The 20,546-nt window shown below is 36.0% G+C and overlaps 1 protein-coding gene across 1 annotated transcript in view; it reads left to right on the top strand.

Annotated features, from left to right (window-relative positions):
* Positions 1-10,304, top strand: part of LOC306845724 (collagen alpha-1(XI) chain-like) — a 77,909-nt gene extending 67,605 nt beyond the window's left edge. The window contains exons 55-67 of the mRNA XM_079378683.1: positions 2,504-2,557; positions 3,130-3,237; positions 3,454-3,507; positions 3,619-3,672; positions 4,776-4,883; positions 5,024-5,077; positions 5,498-5,533; positions 5,625-5,678; positions 5,797-6,046; positions 6,195-6,307; positions 6,419-6,487; positions 7,007-7,240; positions 8,580-10,304. Of these exons, the coding sequence (XP_079234809.1) occupies positions 2,504-2,557; positions 3,130-3,237; positions 3,454-3,507; positions 3,619-3,672; positions 4,776-4,883; positions 5,024-5,077; positions 5,498-5,533; positions 5,625-5,678; positions 5,797-6,046; positions 6,195-6,307; positions 6,419-6,487; positions 7,007-7,240; positions 8,580-8,726 (1,335 nt within the window). The 3' untranslated portion in view covers positions 8,727-10,304. The remainder of the gene's footprint in view (positions 1-2,503; positions 2,558-3,129; positions 3,238-3,453; positions 3,508-3,618; positions 3,673-4,775; positions 4,884-5,023; positions 5,078-5,497; positions 5,534-5,624; positions 5,679-5,796; positions 6,047-6,194; positions 6,308-6,418; positions 6,488-7,006; positions 7,241-8,579) is intronic.
* The last annotated feature ends 10,242 nt before the right edge of the window (positions 10,305-20,546 follow it).

Raw genomic sequence — 20,546 nt, 5'->3', positions numbered from 1 at the left:
AGAGAAAAATTATGAATAGCTTATTGATATATGATATTTACATGGAGAAAAAATTATTAATAACTTGTTGATATGGTGATATTTACATGGCGTCAAGTGATGTTATGACACAGAGTTAGAGTTTAGGAGCCTGATGGCCTGGGGGAAGAAGCTCCTCCTAAGTCTCTCAGTTTTTGCCATCAGGCTACGGAAGCGCTTACCAGATGGAAGCAAAGTGAATAGACAGTTACCAGGGTGATTAGAGTCCTTGAAGATTTTAATAGCTCTACTTTTGCAGCGTTTGAGGTAGATGTCCTGCAGAGAGGGGAGAGCAGACCCTGAGATGCGCTCAGCTAAGCGCACAACTCTCTGTAGTGCTTTGCAGTCCTGATTGGAGCTGTTTCCATACCACACTGAGATGCACTGAGTCAATACACTTTCTATGGTCCCTGAATAGAAAGTTTTCAGGATTGCTGGTGAGACCCTGAATTTCCTCAGCTGTCGCAGATGGTACAGTCTTTGCCTGGCTTTCTTAACCTGTGATTGGATGTGTGTAGTCCAAGTCAGGTTCTCGGAGATGTTTACGCCGAGGTACTTGAAGCTACTCACCCTCTCCACAGGGGTCCCACTGATCCTGAGAGGAGAGTAGGGCTGCTGCTGTCTCTTCCTAAAGTCCATGATCATTTTTGAAAACATTAATTTATGATGTGCCATGAAACAGGTACAATAGGTTATGGACTAATGGGGATTCTAAAAGGAAATGTGCAGAGATCCAACTGTTGCTGTAGCTACAAATGTTTTTAATTTTTTGCATTTTTCATGTACATCTGAAAGAACCACATACTTATGGATCAGCGTTGTTAGACTGCTTGCTGGATTGTTTTATCCAACCGAATTATTCAGACAGATTCTCAAACCATTTTGGATCTTTTTGACGCATCTGTTGAAAGAACGACTCTAGACTCTAAAGTGAATAATTTGCCAGTCATAGTTCATATTTTAAGCAAAGTGATGTAGCATTTCATGTCACTATGCTACCTGGTTGAAAAATAAAAAAATGTTACCCTATTTTAAAAGTAGCATCTCTACTGTCAAGCTACTGAAAATAAATCTAGTCAAACTAGTAGCATCATTGTGGAAAACTAACTTATTATTCCAACAGCTCAGACTTAGTGTTAGATATATGAATATACCCACTGCAAGTACCAAATGTTTGGTGTATAACACTTTTCGTTCTTTAAAAAAAAATGTAAGAATGTACTTGTTTGCATTAACCCTTTGTTGTTCCTTTTATAATCTGCTGAGACCAACATTTTCAAATAGGTTTATGAGCTTCCCTTGTAAATACATGCTAAAAGTAGCCTATATTTTATGGGTCACGTTTATTTTTAACAGATCTGAACTACACAAACAATAAATCTTTAAAAAGAGAGCACAGTCAGGATTTTACTGGGTCTTCCCTCAGTAAATTGTTCCCAAGTGAGTAAAGAGTGCACGCTTTGCTTGGGAAAAGGCATTCCTGTGAAATCTCAGCATTACATAAAACCTGTTTGGGAAAAAATGGGCTTCTCACATCAGTTTGCATTGCTTAAGAGCAGTTGAGCTGAGACTCATAACTTCAGAGAGAATTTCATTTCAGTTGTTTTCCAAAGTGAGTTTTATTGCCATATATATGTCAGGAAAGAAATTAAGACTGGTTTCAATATATGAACAAGTCAGGCTTTTAGTCTAAAAAATCGAATTTTCTCATATCAGCAGAGCTGTTAGTAGCAATAAAAATGCATTTCAGGGCTTTCCATTTTCACCTGCCTTACTTACAACTTTAAGTGGGTCTGTGCATGAAGCTGATTCGTTCGGCAGACCTCGGCCTTCTGTGCGTCTTGAATCTAAATGTGCACACCCATATTGATCATGGACTTCTGGGAAAAATATTTCCAGCAAATACCTGCATTGTGTTCATTCTCACGCTGAGAAAACAATACCATCTATTCATCTGAATAATCATATTAACAGTGTTCACAAATGTGTGGACAGTAATGCTAAATATCTGGATGCCGGCCCAAGCCATTAGCCACCATTACTTATACCTTTGCTTCAAAAATAATTGCCTTAATCAGTATTTTGTTCTTTTCCATTAAAAAATCTAAACATCCTTAAAAACATGATGCATTTACTTCAGAATCAATATTGTGTATGAAATAAGTGTTGCTTTTGAGTATCTTGAATTATGTTACTCCATTAACAAATGTTTAAAAATGTGTATTAACAATAGCAAAACCTCTGAGTCATAGACATCATAACAGACGTAAGAGGTATAAAAGTGTTTATATGTGGTTTCCGGAGTACGTTTTGCTTTCTGTGAGATATCGGTGAACAAAAATATAGTGCCGTGTTGATAAAAAAAAAGAAAGTACACTACCTTGTTGCCATGGTACATTTGGATACAATACTTTTTTTTATTGTTGATGGCTCTTTATAGATATCTGCTGCAGGAGGTTTTGAGTTTTGTTTTTCTCTATTCAAGGGTTCTGCTGGCCCAGCTGGTACAGAAGGAAGACAAGGAGAGAAGGGTGCAAAGGTAAGATGGTTTCCGTTATTTAAGCTGGCACCTGAACATCCAAACAACATGTTTGTCATTTGTATTGTAGCGTAAATTGTTTGTCCTCCTCAAAGCTTGATTTGTTATCTGTCCATGCTTTTGTCTGTCGAGTCCAATCTCTCACAACACTTAGAGGTCCTGACATTAAAATCCTCATTGAAAGATCTGAGCATGAGAAAGCCTAATTGGATGCCACAACAAGTTAAGCTTATACTACAGGTTCAATCAGAGGAAGTGACAGGAAATCTATATTTTCCCCCTAAAAGATTTTGTTCTTCAAAATGATTTGTTGATCTAGTTCATCTTATCACATTCGCATGGATATCATAGTTGATGTTTGAGGACACTTGCATTGAAAACGTCAGCTAAATGACCAAATATATATATAGAATGTCCTTTACAAATATTTGTATTTTTTCAAATCAATTATATTTTAAGTTTAGTAAGTAGCTATTTTATGTCAGGTCCCATTCGCCATGTCAGGGTTTTTTTTTCCATGTATGATTTTTTCCCCCAGTATATTGTTCCTTAATTCTACTTTCATCACACAGGGTGAGGCCGGTGCTGAAGGACCAGCGGGCAAAACTGGGCCTGTGGGCCCCCAGGGGCCTCCTGGAAAGTCTGGAGCTGAGGGCTTACGTGGCATCCCGGGGCCTGTGGTATGCATTTAGAAACTCTGATATAGTTAAAATTGCTGCATAATTATATTAACTGAGCAGAATAGTACACAAGAATCTCTTATTTTGAATAATTTGGCTTTTCAGGTTGAATCACTCTCCTTGTCTAGTCGGTAGATTTGAGTAAATGTTCCGTGCATTCATTTTTGCTATTATAGTATGTATTAATGGGCTTCTGGTTTCTGTCTGCTCTTTCAGGGTGAGCAGGGACTTCCTGGAGCTGCTGGCCAAGACGGTCCTCCTGGACCATTGGTAAGAAGAGACAATCAGGCACCATTATGTTGTTCATTTAGACTAATGAATGTCAATCGATGTGGTATTTGCCTAAGGACTGTGACATTTATGTGTCTTGACTAATTCTAGGGTCCTCCTGGTCTTCCTGGCTTGAAAGGTGACCCTGGTACTAAGGGTGAGAAGGTAAGTTTTAACTAGTACATTTCTAAAGCACAAAAATAAGAATACTGCAAATGGAACATATCAATATATCATTTTAGAAAACGTCATGTGATAAATTTTGTATTTGTATTTTATATATTTTACTAAAGAATTAGGGGTTTATATACACATACAGTATATAATTCATATTCTATGTCTGTGACACATACATTCAGCTATGTATGTATCACAGACATAGAATAGATTTTAAAATATATTCAAATAGAAAACAGTCTTTTCTTTTCTATTTAAATTGCAGTAATATTTCACAATATTGCTCTTTGTACTGTATTTTTGATCAAATAAAGGCTGCCTTTGTGAGCTTAAGAGACTTGAAAAACATTCATTATATATACTTTATATGCCAAAATCATCTCCAAGGAGGTTCTACGCCTTAAAAATGTCTCCTTTCCTAAACCTGTCTATGCATATTTACAATAATGCTGAGCTCAGTTGAAAGTTTAAGATGTGAGAGCAACAGGCCTCACTGGCATCTCTATTTCAAATAATGACAAGGTATAAACAAGCTCTTAGTGCTGTAGATTAAATACAATGATTAAACTGTTACTCTGCCTGCGATACATAATCAATGCAGTATACATCTGTAAATCTGTTTTATGAGAGGAGACCTGCTGAGATGTGAAGTATTAATATTCTGGAGAGGCAAGTACAGTAGGTGTGACTGTAAATATCAGGTGTTGAATAGAATCTAAAGAACTTGAGCACCTCTCAGATTCGTTGCCTTAAATAAGATTTATATTGTACACACTGTGGTAGCAAAAGATCCAGAACAATAACTTGTATTTAGTACATGATAAAAAATAAATGTTTGCCACTTCAGCCTTTAAATTGAGATTTGCATCGATTCTTTTTCTGAATAATGCATGACATTGTTCCACTGAACATTTTGGCAATAAAATTTCATAGTCATAGGTTTCAAGTAACCCAAATTTCTGGGTTAAGTACAACTTACGCTCTATCAAAAGCATCAGTGGAATGCAATTTATCAGAAAAGTATAATATAGGCATATACACTGCTATTAAAACCCGTGACTTAGTAATACAATTTCCCTTCACTCATCCAGGGTCATCCAGGTCTGATTGGTCTGATCGGTCCTCCCGGTGAGGCAGGAGAGAAGGGTGACCGAGGACTGCAAGGACCTCAGGGAATTGGTGGAGGCAAGGGTGATGCTGTGAGTGATGTGTGCTCTTTACATACACCTGAGTCAGTTCAGGATCTGGGTGTGCTTTCGTCTGCTCCTCATAGATGCTGTTATGTAAGAATATGTTTTGGTTTTGCCCTGAAAAATATGAAATGTTTTATTGACCGCAGGGTCCCGTTGGTGTTGCTGGTCCCTTCGGTCCCCCAGGTCCTCCTGGTATTCCTGTAAGCAGTTTTTTTTTTTTTTTTTACCTATATTTTCTTGTCAAACCTTTTTTTTCCTGAAAAGACATTTAAATGCTCCACAGCTATTAAGAATATTATTAGTATACTGTTTGCTCAGGTACTATTCTCTTTCAGAAAATTCTCTTTTCTCTGCTCGCCCACTCTTGCCATTTATTCCACTGAATTTCAATTATTTTGAACCGTAATGTAATAATTTCATGATTTTTTTAATTATATGAATGTTTTTACATTCATTAAAAGAAAGGTGCTGTGCATGACCCAAAATTCAGATTTATTTCATGCAGATTTCAGGAATCTTATTCTGGCCGTGACAGTCGAGTTAATGCATTGTGCATGTAAACATGACATTTTACACCCTAACATTTGCTTAATTGACTTCCTCGTTGTCTCTATCTTCAGGGAACACAAGGACAGAAAGGATCCAAAGGATCAACTGTAAGTGCTGAACCTCTCCATTACACATGGTTATTGAGGTGGTTCATTTTTTTGTTCCAGTTTAAATGAAGCGTGTTTTCTGTTTCCCCAGGGTACAGCTGGCCAGAAGGGAGAGCCTGGCCTGATTGGACCACCAGGTCCTCCTGTAAGAAAAATCTTATATTGCATGAAAATAAGTCAAATTGACATTCTTATGTGTCCAATGGGATTGAAGTCAACCCTACAGAGTTGTCAGTGATTTATTTTTGATTTTCTCTCACTAGGGCCCAGCTGGTGACATCATTCAGCCCCTCCCCATCCAGACAAGTAAAAAATCGCGGAGGTCACCTGACATGCAGGATGATGAAGCAGCAGGAATGGTGGATTATGGTATGGAGGGAATGGAGGATGTGTTTGGATCCCTCAACACTCTCAAGCAGGACATCGAACGCATGAAGTTCCCACTGGGAACCGAGGATAACCCAGCCAGAACCTGCAAAGACCTGCAGCTCAGCCAGCCAGACTTCCCAGATGGTGAGAGAAAGTTACTTTAGCATAGATAAGACACTTAAGAGTCAGTTAAGTCTGTCTGAGGTTAAAAATAGTTAATAATCAAAGATAAAACAGATAGAGATGAAGAGAGATATGAAGAGTTACAAGAGTTGCATGTTTTTGACTGCAGGACATTACTGGATCGATCCAAATATGGGATGCATGGGAGATGCCTTCAAAGTGTACTGTAACTTCACTGCAGGAGGAGAAACTTGCATTTACCCCGATAAGAAATCCTCAGGGGTGAGAGGAACTCATTTCTGCTAAATCTCATGATTGGTAGTAATATAAATCAAAAATAAAGAACTGTATTATCTTAGGGAGTTATTTGATCACAGTTTCCATTTGTTCCAGGTTAGAATATCAAACTGGCCAAAGGAGTCCCCAGGATCTTGGTTCAGTGAATTTAAGCGTGGAAAAATTGTAAGTGTCCATTTTTCTCCTGCATTATAAACTTCATAAACTTTGAATTATAGCTCAGCAATTTGGTCATGAATGTCTTTATTGCTTGAAGAGTGACAGTAGTTTAGGGCTGGTGGGGAAAAATGGTTCTTATTCAGAATGTTTCAGTTTTTTGATAAAAGAAAAAAAAAAGGATTATTTTCATAAAATTGGGTTCTTTTAACTGTCCTTAAATGTCAGCATTCTTCTTCCAATGCAACCTGAATGGTATCTCCACATCGCTTCAGTTAGCAAGTGAATTAGAGTGTTTTAAGACTAAAATCAGTTTTGTATTCATGTTGTCAGTTTAAACTAAATACTAAATCTTAGTATTTTTATGTACGGACTGATTATTAAAAGGTTCTTTCTCAAAAGTACTAAAAGAATTGTAAACGAGAACCATTCAATTCCTAACGATTCCCATCCCTTCGATACTTAGAACGGTTTTTGAAAGTTCTTCTTTAGGCCAGATGTTTGACCTGTCTATTCCCTGTGTCTCAGTTGTCTTATGTGGATGTTGAAGAGAGCTCAATAACCTCAGTCCAGATGACGTTCCTCAAGTTGCTCAGCTCTTCTGCCCGGCAGAACTTCACATACATATGCCATCAGTCTGTGGCCTGGTATGACGCCAAGGCTGACAACTATGACAAGGCGCTGCGCTTCCTGGGCTCTAATGAGGAGGAAATGTCCTATGACAACAACCCCTTCATCAAGGCTCTTTCAGATGGCTGCTCGGTGAGAGTGCTGTTGATCAGTTTGCTGGTTATATTAGGGATGCTCCGATATTACAATTAGCAGATTCTGTACTATTTTGCCTAAATAAATTAAATTATATGTACAAAAAGTAAATAAGTTGCTTCAAATGCTATAAGTGAATTTTGGTATCACAACATTTTAACAAAGTAGGAAAAATTGGATATTCATTTTGAGATTTTTTTAATTATATTTAACTACTTTTAAAGATGTGTTTTTAAAGATTACCTTGAAAGAAATTAAAGATTAACTTAATTAAAGTGAACATTAGATGAGGGCAAAGGTGAGAGGAAATGAGCTGTACAATTAAACATTTAATATTGGCATATATATATATATATATAAAACCTCTGGTATCCAATATCTAATATATCCAATAACTGATATATGTGACCCTGGACCAGAAAAAAAAAAAAAAAGTAATTAGACTCAATTTTTTTTAATTGAGATTTATTCATCATCTGAAAGCTGAATAAATAAGCCCCCCATTGATGTATGTATGGTTAGGATAGGACAATATTTGGCAGAGATACAACTATTTGAAAATCTGGAATCTGGGGGTGCAAAAAAATTCAAAATACTGAGAAGATTGCCATTAAAATTGTCCAAAGGAAGTCGTTAGCAATGCATATTACTAATCAAAAATTAAGTTTTGATATATTTACAGTAGAAAATTTACAAAATATCTTCATAGAACATGATCTTAACTTAATATCCTAATGATTTTTGGCACAATAGAAAAATCAATCATTTTGACCCATACAATGTATTTTTGGCTATTGCTACAAATATACTCGTGCTACTTATGACTGGTTTTGTGGTCCAGGATCACATATTGTATATTCATCCTATATGTTAATTGAGCAACATCCCATTATCACAGCAAGAATAAGGTTTGTATTGAATATTCTCTTCACTTCCTTTCTCATAGTGTGGTCTGCAGCACTGTAAAAGCATACAAGTGAATCAGTGTTAATTTTACATTATTTATATGCTATTATATTATTTATGAATATTTAACCACTTATTTTATATCTTTACACATTTTTTACTTTGATTTATTATAATTATATATATATTTTTTTTTAATAATTTTAGTACTTATTTTGAATCAATTGCCAAGTTTTAGATTATTCTTCTAATATTTATATTTTATTTTATTGCATTATTTTATTTCTATTAATGTAACTTATTTTTAATAGTTGTCATTAACACTACCAAGTCTCTTGCCGCTTGTCCAATCAAATTAGATTATCAGAACTAACAGTTGTATAATTTTGCTTAAACAGTTTATAACACACTTCATCTCTTTCTCTTTCAGCAAAAGCAGGGATATTCTAAGTCTGTGATGGAAATTAATACTCCTCGCATCGACCAGGTGCCTATCATCGATGTCATGTTGAATGACTTTGGGGAATCCAGTCAAAGGTTTGGCTTTGAGGTAGGCCCTGTCTGCTTCCTCGGCTAAAGGACACCCCGTCTTACCTTTTTGGCAAAGGTCAAAGAGTGTGGCCAGCCAAGAGACCCCCTGCCCACCCTCTCCTTGCGCCAGAAACACACACACCAGCACCCGCACTGTGTAATCGGAAATGGAATATTCATCGAACGACTGAAACCTGCAATTGGAATAAACCAGAAAGAGGACACAAACTACCTGGTGGACAATGGCGCATTTTCAGGAGAAGGAGGAGGAACCATTCCTTTACCATCTCACCCCCTGTAGAGCCTGTAGGAGCCTTTTCCCATTTCCAAACTTGTTTTTTTTTTCCTCCACTTGAACTCTTAAGCCTTGTTTTTGTTTTGCCCCATTCCGACCTTAATCCCAGCACCATTTACTCCTGATCCCAGTCTTTCCCCAAACCCCAATCCAATTGATTAATTAATTCCCAATCCCGTTCCTGCCCGTTTTCCCTGTATCCATTACAGATCCTCCTCCAGGTGCTGCTCAGAGCAAGACAACCACAGTGGTGTGCTCTTGTTGTAAACACCCAAACACTTAAGGTGCTATTGAAAGTGCATTTTTTGGTAAAACTGTAATTATTATTTTGTACAATACTGTTCTTTAATGATTGCCTTTAAATCTTGCATGTGCATCAAAATTGATTTGATGAAATATTGATAACTATCAAGAGTATTTTCTCTAGAATTTTGTTGTTTTCATGTTTGAAAACCAACAGTGCAACAGATTTCTTCACAAGATGTCGATCAATTAAGTGTCCCTGCCAAATATAAAATAAAACAAGCATTTCAAACCATCCAAATTTGTAATTATAAAGCATCCATTTTGTAAATATTTACCAATTTTAGCACTTGAAGTTTCCTTTTTTGTCCAGTAATATATGGGCATGTCTAACATAGGTGAAGGTCTTCCACTAGCTTTCTTTTGTTCTCAAGTGGTAGCAATGATGCTGTGGTAATCAGTGACTCTACAATGCTAAAGAAACTTGATGAAAAGTAACTTGATGTCAGATTGAATTTCTCGACACTATACCTCAATCTCTTAAAAGACGTATCCAATTCAAAGATGTTCAACCCTGTCCATACAGAGCCTTGGTTAGAAAATCAAGTTTATATATTTGAGGCAGGGAATTTTAAAATAAAAAAGACTATTTGTTAAACTTTTGTTTGGTTATTTTGTGATTGCTATAATTAACCCTTTTAGATCTAAAGCAGAAACAACTATTTCGAGGTGCTTTTCATCAGTATTACAGATTCTGGACAGTATTGTATTAAAATTGATAATTGTTTACTGTTTGTATGAATCACATCTGTGTGATTCCCTCAATCACACTTTTTTGTGCTGTATGTGCAAAAGCTTGTTGCATTCTTCATTTCTCTTCATATTTAAAGTTTCTGTGCTGAAATGTGTTCAGGTTTTGTGGTTCTGTAATGCTCAAACTTTGTTTTGATTGCTTTATTTTTCTTATGGTTCTGTCTGTGTCCCTGAAAACCCTTCAAATATATGACAACTCAGAACTTACACGTCTGTGTAACATACTTATAATTTATGTAAAACTTGGAATAAATGATCGAATACATTTCAAGTAGATAATCTACTTTGTTTCAGTTTTGCCCAAACTAACAAAGAGCTATCATTTCAGTTCAAAACCACTCACTCAATCAGTTATACCATTTAAGCCACAATATCATTGGATGTAAAGCATGTTTGGTCTTCTACCGAAGCTCACAGAATGATGCTGAAATCTAGAATGATTTGCCGTTTCTTTACTAGCTGATGTTGCTATGGTGCTATAGGGGAACAGCTCACGCAGATGTGATTATTCAGCTGCTGGAGCAGAAACTCACTGTGGTAATTCACCTGATGAGCAACACACTGCTTTGAGCACCTGCATATGTAGTGCCTTGGATGTTAACAGCCATGTATTTAGCGACCCTGAATGGTCTGAGGTAGGAAATTACCTTTTGGGATAAAAATATTGGTGCATAAAGTAGAGCTCATAAAGGGGTAAGGAAACAGTTTGATTCTGAAGAGAGGGTTTTTGTTGTTCTCTCTTTAGACAGAGGACACGATTACAAAGGGCTACAGAAATCCAAAAATTTAAGTGGTACACATTTTTAAGGAAAAAATACATTTCAAGGGCTGTGGGTGAAGAGAAAAAGGCCAGTTTGTCTCTGTGTATCACTTGGAGAGTGCAGTAGGCTATATTAGTAAAGTTTTTCCTTTATTTTTCTCCCTGGCTCCCTATCTTTACAACCAAAAGAGTGTAGGTTTTGTACCACTAGCATCACCAAACCGAATAGCAAAAAGATTCTCAAATAAGTTTCAGGCCTACCTTGTCTCCCATAGGACAGACAAACCGATAGTCCCGCCCCCAAATCACGCAATTGATTGATTCCAGGATGATGTTTTGTGATTCTCGAACAAACAAAACAAAGAAAGTTACGATAGTGCCACACTGATCAACAGTGTTTACATTTGTTTTGCGGGAACTGACCCACAAATGACATATTTTAACATCAACAAAATCACACACTTTACCATTACATCAGCAAAATTAAAATGTGGTTGTTGTGGCAAACCTGGAAATATCAGGGAATTTTAAAAAGGTGGTTTTCAGGCATTGAGATGTAAATGTTACATGACTTCTGTACCCAAATTAAATATAGCTAATAATTCTAATTGTTACATACAAATGGAGATTCTCCCCAGTAATGTTTTAAAAATACCTATGAATGACTGAAAAACATGATGGCTGACATCTGAAAACAACTACCGGTATTCCTGAAGAGGGGTTAGTGCTTTCATGATAATATTCATCAATCAGGAGTCAGTACAGTAGCCTGCGCACAGCTGCTCTGTATTTAAACTGCACTTCTGGTATGAATAACAGTAATTGAATTACAGAGGTGCAAGGACCTGGCGTTGCATCAGCTTTTACTGTAGTTCTTCTCTTTTGCCTTTTGTAGCTTGAGGTCATCCTTCTGTCAAAAATAAATAAATAAATAAACACTAATGTGATTCTACAGTGCAAAATACAGTATTACCTGTGCAAATAATCATATTAATAATAACTAAATCTGGAAGCATACTAACTACAAACAAAACACTTACAGTGTGAAATACGTTAAAGAGCAAAGAGTAATACAAGGAGGAATATTAAGCTGATTGGACAAAATTCTGTGTAGTGCAGGAAAAGTCATAAATATTTTTGGAAGATTAAAGGCCATTGCACACTGAGTCCGAAGTTTTTCTGTTTTTTTTCATATTCCTCATAATTCCGTCATTACAGAATTCTGCCAAAGATGATCGGCCAAGACTGAAATTGCTTATCAAATTAAGTCTATGTAAGTTACTGTATTTATCTTTCATCTAAATTTATGTTCCATGTTAAGACTTCAGATTTGTTTTAAAGACATGTTTGTCAGTATTTTTATTATTAGCCTTGGAAATAGAGTACTGTGGCTCTGATAAACTTTGAAAGATCCAATATAATATAATTGGACTATTTTTAATATTTTGTGTGCAAAACAGATGCACACAATTTTCTTTTAATTACTTTTTAGATGGTGGACGAAACAAGCAACACTAATGTCCAGAAATAGTATTCTCCAGTAAAACTGCCAAAAAAAAAAATGTTTAGATTTGCTTGCATGACTTTGCTTGTTTTGGGATTCTGCTTGGGTTTTCATAATTTTTATTAACACCTTTTGTTTTTGTGATTAGTACAAGCTGTTTTGTTGTTGTTGTTTTTCCGTTAGCTGCCACAAAACAGTGTAGCTCTTGTTAAAAAGGACTGATCAGTAGCCAACTGTTGTTCCTCATAGAAAAATAAAACTCTGCTATCATCCTCTTGAGTTTTTGAACACTCTATAAAAAGCATCAGTGTAAACTGTGTGGACCTAGTACTCAGAATGCTTAAGTTTAATACAGAAAGATGTTGCATCAAAAGATCCTGACAGCTACTTGTGAATGATTGCCTTGAAATACCTTTATTGTATTATTCATTCCTTCCAAACTTCAAAGGTACTTGATCACTTTATAAAAGTGATTGTCAATGTCCTCAAACATTCAACTTTCAGAAGTCTTTGTACTTGAGCCAGTGAGATAAATCTATATTAGGCATATGTGCCTAGCATACTGAGCAGAACCATAATGCCAACATCCCAATTCAATAATGAATTTGCTTAATATTTTTATAAAAGAAATAAGATAAATCTGTATTGTAGATTATAGTCACAGCTAAAGGTAGTGCAAGCGTTTCGGTCTTGACTATATTCACAATCTATTGTCTCTCTTTGGTTACATGGTTATGCCAGTAAATGGAGACAAATAACTGTCTTTATGTGCAAGTGATTGGAATCAACACTGCTTCATTCAGTAAGGAAACAACAATAATGTGTTGCTCAGAGACAACAGTTCATTCTACAGTTGCTTCTCTTGAAACTATTTCTGTTAGCAGAGCAAAAAAAGACAAAGTAACTTGCCATATTGTCTAAAATGTCTATAATTTTTTTTATATTTTTTCAGGATTTTTTTGATTAATAGAAAGTTCAAAAGAACAGCATTTATTTTAAATAGAAATAATTAGTTGCATTATAAATGTTTTTACTTTTACTTTAAATCAATAGACTGCGTTCCTGCTAAATAAAAATATTAATTAAAAAAAAAGAAATTACTGACCCTAGACTTTTGAAAGGTAGAGTATGCATGGGACAATAATTGTTAAGAAAAATTATGCACTTATTAAGCATGTGACAAAGCTGCCACAGACAACCAAAAATAATTTATGAATACATAATTCAAAAACAATATAGTCAAACAGAGTTATGGAATGACAGATTTGAAGGAGGAGAAAAGAGCAACTGATGAGCAACTACACATGACAAATTGTTTATTTGTCCGCTGTGAGTCACTGCGCTTATCCAGATCCAGAACTTGTTTAATCATCATTACATTTTCTATTTAGTCATGGCTGATATATTTTAGAGTTAGCTCATTTCACAGGACACAAATTTCTGACAGAGGCTTAAATCTTGTTCATCATGCCCATTAATTCTTTAAAAAAATCTTATTTTGTTTTAATTCTTCTAATGCTTTCTTGGGTGTTTACGGGTCCAACAATACCACGTGGATTAAGTTAAATACAGCACACCACATACAAAGCTTTACTTAGAGTGTGCAGCGATAGTAATATGAAAATGAAAATGGATTTATGGCCAAATGTTCCACGAGCAGAAAGTCCATTATCTTTGGCTTCCCTGCCGCCTCCATGTTTGATGTGCCTAAGTGTCCAAAATAAATCAGCAAAGCTTATTTGCCTTTATTGAGACAGCTCCTGTCTGAGTAATGACTGGTGAGCCGCTCCAGCTCATGAATAACGTCTCTCCGTAAATGTTCTGTTTGTGTGTGTGTGTGTGTGCGTGGGTGGGTATGTTGTGTGCCTGTGTGTGTGTGTATGTGTCTGGCGTCCCGCTCCTGTTGGGAACACCTTTCATTCAGAGCTCTAGCAGGCAGCAGCTGTGGCCAGATGCCAGACACAAACGTGCCCAGAGTTAATGTGTTAGCGTGATTCAGGCAATGCACATTGCAGCCTGCTGGGTCAGTGTCTCAGCGTGTGGCAGCCTCTTTCTCCCTGTTTTTCTCTCTCTTTTATTCGCAGTCTCTTTTAATTCAAAATCTTTTTGTGCTTTTCTGAAGCCACAACAACATGAAGTATAATCAAAGGCAACCAGGCCATTAATGATAACCTGTTGAGGGAAGCAAATGTCCTGGGATGAAAGTCTCTTTCTTCTTAAAAAGAAAACATGCCCTAAAGGCCCTCAGTAGAACAACTTAAATAAAGAATTCACTGAAGGCCTCATATAAATACAAAGTATACTTCAGTTTTTACACACCAGGGTATGCATACAGTGCATGTGACATACTGTCAATTTCATCATTAGTATAAAATGCGCATACTGTAGGCAGATTTTACTGTAGAAGTACTGTATGGAAGCCTGTTTCCACCCCAGGATATTTTTTTTTTATTATTTGGATAAAATAAGATAAAATCAGATAGAATAAGATCAAATAAAATAATTTTGACTGTTTATCTCCCAATTATGCCTTTTTGTTCTTGCAATTCTCGCAATTTCTCACAATTCTGGCTTTTTTTCTCTGAATTATGAAGGGAAAAGGCACGATTCTGTGTGTTTTTTGTTGTATATGTGTGTTTTATTTCCACCAGGGAATAAAAAGGTAATTGTGACTTTTCTTCTGACAATTCTGACTTTTCTTACCTTTTCTTAACTTTTAAATATGGATATTTTTTGCATCGATTCACTTCTGAAGGCCTTTATTAAAAAGAAAGAAGAAACAAGAAAATCATATACAACCTAGGATGGCTTGAGGGTGAGTAAATCATGGGGCAATTTCCATTTTGGGGTGAACTATCCCTTTAATATCTTGCAATTCTGAGTTCAGAATTATCTGAGTTATCTGACTTTTTTCTCATAATTGCAAGAGAAAATGTCAAAATTATGAGATATAAACTCAGTATTGTGAGAAAAAAATAGATTTTTGGTGGAAACAAGCTTCCGTATAGGGTTAGGGTTAACACCAGCCAAGGCCATAGTTTTATAGACAGAAAAAAAAGAAAACAGAGAAGATGACAACAAATGAACAACAAATTCCTTGAGAAAGCAACAACAATAGACACCTGCTTTGACATGTGCTTGTGTGCGAAGGTTAAGCGATCGTGCAAATCTAGTTTAAATGAGTAGAAAACAAATATCGCATTGGCAAAGAATGAATCTTTTTACTGTGTATGCGTCGAGTGCCTGTGGATTCACCACACTGACTAAAAGAAAGCAGCTTTGAAAGTGATTTCTGTGTGAGCTTCTAAGTGCTTTCTAGGACAAGCGACTTTATGGGTTAACAGCTTGTATTCTTTTGTAAATTTACAATTTCTATTGAGCATAGCTATTAGTACACAGCTCAAAGGAATACTTCATTATTTATTGTCAGTCACACTATCCATTCCCTGATATCTTGGTAACTGAAACTGATGCAACTTACATGTCTCTCATCTCACACCGTAAACTTCTCGCTCCCTCTTGTTTCATGCAAGCACAACTGGTGCCATCTATTGTCTCAGTCAATGCCTCCCATGCAGGGCTGAGTTTTAAAAGGAATAGTTCACCCAAAAATGTTGTCACTCTCAGGCCATCCAAGATGTCAGTTAGTTTCATCGGAGCAGATTTGGAGAAATGGAGCTTTGCATCACTCGCTCACGAATTGAAACAGCTGATAAAAACATCACAATAATCCACAAGCAATCCACATGACTCCAGTCCATCAGTAAATGTAAATGTGAAGTGAAAAGCTGCATGTTTGTATGAAATAAATCTATCATTAAGATGTTTTTACCTTTAAACCATCACTTCTAAAATGTGAGTCCTCTATCCATAATATCGCTTTCTCCAGTCTGAATCAAAAAATAAATATGTACCGATCAAACACTGTTTACAAGTGAAAACAGTTATGTCAGTAGATTTTGATGTTAGAGGACAACAGGGGACAGACTTTTTCACAGGAGAGAGCGTTATTAGATTATGGACATGATGTATTTATTTCTTACAAACACGCAGCTTTACACTTCACTAGATGTTAACTGATGGACTGGAGTCATGTGGATTATTGTGATATCAGATGTTTGGACTCTCATTCTGACGGCACCCATTCACTACAGAAGATCCAGAAGGTACAGATAGTAAGTTTTTCTACATTGTAGCTAATTAGTGAACACTTTAAGACAGGCCTAATATATAATTTCAAGATCAATATTTTATGTTTTTATATATTTATTAGATGAGTAGCTGTGTAAGTGGGATAATGTACAGTCAACCGTACCTTATGCAATACAAAACTCTCTGACAAAGTTTATTTAGCAATAATGACTGGCTGACTCTACATTTTTTGCTAGTTCACATTTCATCCTTTCTTCTATCCAAGTGTTGAAAATCTCCCTGTATGTATGCATAGAATAATGAGAACGATAACTACTCAATAGGGCATGGTTATTGATTTATTTAATTTTTTTTATCTCTCTCTCTCTTTCTCTACTCGTTGACACATGTTGGCTTGCGGTCTGAACACAGTCTCTGAGATGTCTGTCTGCAGCTGCTTTGAGCTTTGATACATAGCTAGATTGATGTGTGCTCGAGGGGGTGGGCACCTCCTGGAAAGACCAAGGTGACTCCTGCAGCTTCTGCAATAAAGGAGAGCAGGTTTTTAAAGTATACTCATATGTCCTTGTCTATACAAGAACAACCATTTAAAGGGACTTTGATATGTATTATTGTTGCACTTGGGTAAAACTTGCCATTACACACCACTAAGTTAATTAAACCAAACATCAAAAGAATACCTCACATGGCTAACTATGAGCACAGAGATGCCCTGCTTATCCTGGCATTTGTTTCTGGCCCCAGCTGGTGCCGTCAGGTTTCAATGAAGCATTACTGCTTGCATAATTCAAAGCCAACTTATTTTTAATTGTTCAGTAATGTCTCTAAATGAGTGTGATTTCACTGACATTGACTGTAAACTGGTATGACACTAAAGTAAAAAAAGGTATTCTCTTTTGATAAAGGAGCAGATAAAGAAAGATAAAGCCTACCTCTAAAAAAAGGACAGACTAACCACACATGTTGCCAAGCAACTAATTGAGAATGTGAGCAGAGGCAAGGTGACGTTTATGCTCCAACTTCTGATGAGGCAATTTTAACATATACAGGTCTGTAGATGATTTGTAGAGATGTTTTCCTGGTTAATAATGTACACAGCAATTGTGAGGTGACCTTTTATATTAGGCTACCTTCAGTTTACCTTTCCTACTATATTCAGTAGTGCTGTATATTAATACACAATAAAACAGAAATGTCATGCAGCTAATTCTTTTTACCTTTTTTTATTTATATTCATATTTCAAAATACGTCATTTTGATTTTAAAGTATTCTAGACTTCATGTTTCTAAATGTTATATTTATTATAATTGTGCACTGCTGCAGCTTTAAATGCTCAAGCTCTCCAAATAAGAATGGATTTTTACTTACTGTCAGTGTTTTTATCGTTCATCAGCTGGGATAAAAATTTTGAAAGTTATTCCAGTAATAGTTCATCTGAATCAGGGGCATTGCCATACCCTGGCTGCCTGGACAGGTTAATGCAAAGTAATATATTGCAGGATTAAACGGATACTCCACCCCAAAATGAAAATTTTATCATTAATCACTTACCCCGATGTCGTTCCAAACCTTACCCCAAATCACTTACCCCGATGTCGTTCCAAACCTTACCCCAAATCACTTACCCCGATGTCGTTCCGTTACCTACATTTCACTGCTGGTTATACTCTGTATAATTGTGTATGTGACAAATAAAAATCTTGAATCTTGAAACCCGTAAAAGCTTTGTTCGTCCTTCGGAACACAATTTAAGATATTTTGGATGAAAACCGGGAGGTTTGTGACTGTCCCATTGACTGCATACTAAATTGCACTGTCAAGGTCCATAAAAGTATGAAAAGCATCATTAGAATAGTCCATCTGCCATCAGTGGTTCAATCTGAATTTAATGAAGCGACAAGAACACTTTTTCTGCGCAAAGAAAACAAAACAACGAGGTTATTCAACAATTCGCCTCCTCTGGTTCAGCGTAGCGCCATTTTGGAGAATATCGGTTGGACACTAGCAGAGTAAGCTCTTGTGTGTCAGCCGTGCCACAAGGATACATCTTCTACGCTTGTTTACGCTCTGATTTGAATGAAAACAAGGCATCCGTGAGGCACGACTGACACAGAACAGCATACGCTGCTTGTGTCCAGCGGATATTCTCCAAAATGGCACTACGCTGAACCAGAGGATACGAATTGTTGAAAAGTAAAGTCGTTAATAATAAAGTCGTTGTTTTGTTTTCTTTGCACAGCAAAGTGTTCTTATCGCTTCATTAAATTCAGATTGAACCACTGATGGCAGATGGGTCCATCTGCCATCAGTGGCAGCATCATCAGCATCTGACAATGCTTGTAATACTTTTCTGGGCCTTGACAATGTAATTTATTATGCAGTCAATTGGACAGTCACAAGACTCCCAGTTTTCATCCAAAATATCTTAAATTGTGTCCCGCACAAAGCTTTTACGAAATGGGGGTAAGTGATTAATGACAAAATTTTCATTTTTGGGGTGGAGTATCCCTTTAACTGATATATTACTACTATGTGTAACATAATTTGTAATTGCTCAATAAAAAAGAAAAACTAATAAATTAAGCGATATGGTTGTTCAACAGCACAGTGAATGAGCCCATTTATAATGTCATTTTGCAGCGTTGAGTATTGTAGCCATTCACATTTCCGTTGAAAATAATGACAATCTGACGGATTGTGAGTATCTTGTAAAACACTGAATGGGTTTGTTCAGCAGAAGTTTTACATGCGCACAAATTCTCTCATTATAAGTGGATACACAATGAAAATAAAAGTTTAATTGTGAAGTTTAGTCAGATAGTCATAGATTCATTGATTAGGAGTTTTGGCACTCAATGAGTTTGCACTGAACTGACTGACAGCTTCAGTTATCATAAAGAAAGCGCTCTTCACTCGCTGTCTAATTTCATTCACAATCTGAGAAAGAAAAAGCTTTTTTCTTGAGACCTTTCTTAATATACTTCATACTTAAGTGCAAAAAGTGACAAAACTATATTTTTTTATGTAGGCTATTAAAAATAAATCCATCTACTGGTTGTAGTGGTAATTTTACGTCTTTATAATTTAAAATAAAAATGTTAGTTTTCCTACATCCTGAAACTTTTAGTCTTTGGAGGATGAACTAAAAAATAGGTTTTAGTCATCACATTAAAAAATAGGATAATATTCAGTCTTTTGAACTTAAGTGTTGGATTTTTGTTTTTGTTTTTTTGTTTTTTTGGACTGGAAATTCCATGAAAAGTAGCTATAGTATTTTAAAGTGGTCTATTCCCATGTGCTGTGTAATGATCAAAGCTAGGCTATACGTGATTCATCTTTGGACGCACCACACACACTTGTCACCTCGAAGGAATCTGATGATGTCTGAGTTCACCATACCATGGCTTTTGGTGAATAGATGCTACTGAACCAAATCGTGTGGGGTGGATTTCCGCATTCAGACTATTAATAACCTATTATTAGTTATTATCCTAATAATTATTGTTGTTAGTGTGAACCTTTAGTTGGGCAATCACTGAATTCTGAATCTTAGTCACTTAATGGAAAAAAAGATAGGCCTATAATGTGTTACTGGAAATGAAGCCAACATTTATATCAATATCTCTACTCGTGAGACTTAAAATCCTTGTAAGATACTGAATGGTTGTTCACTTAACAATGTGGAACGAAAGATACACATTATGTGTTTTGCTGAAAAACAATGAATGAATGATACCACCTTTTTGTTTCATAGCAAAGGCTATAACTTAGATATGACCAATTCTATTACATTTAAGTCAAATTAAAAAAAGTACAAGTAAATCGCAATTCTTATTTCCAAATACATTTTGTTGTAAATTTTAATTGTTCTGTTTAAGAGCCAGAATCGTTCGATTCTTTACGAGAATCTAAGCAACATCTAATGGACATTTTGATGTTTAATCTTTACTCCTTACATTGTACAGATAAAGTCGTGATTTTATCTCTTTAAGTTACTCTTGGATATATTTTAGTTCGAGTAATGAATGTGTAACCCCGCACAGAAATGCTCTAATGATGTAATATCCGCTGAGAGTCTCCACACATCTCTCAAACTTT

This window comes from Barbus barbus, assembly GCF_936440315.1.
Source record: "Barbus barbus genome assembly, chromosome: 26".
Classification (NCBI taxonomy): domain Eukaryota; kingdom Metazoa; phylum Chordata; class Actinopteri; order Cypriniformes; family Cyprinidae; genus Barbus; species Barbus barbus.
Note: the sequence above shows the minus strand (reverse complement) of the source record. Positions and strands in the feature narration are given on the sequence as shown.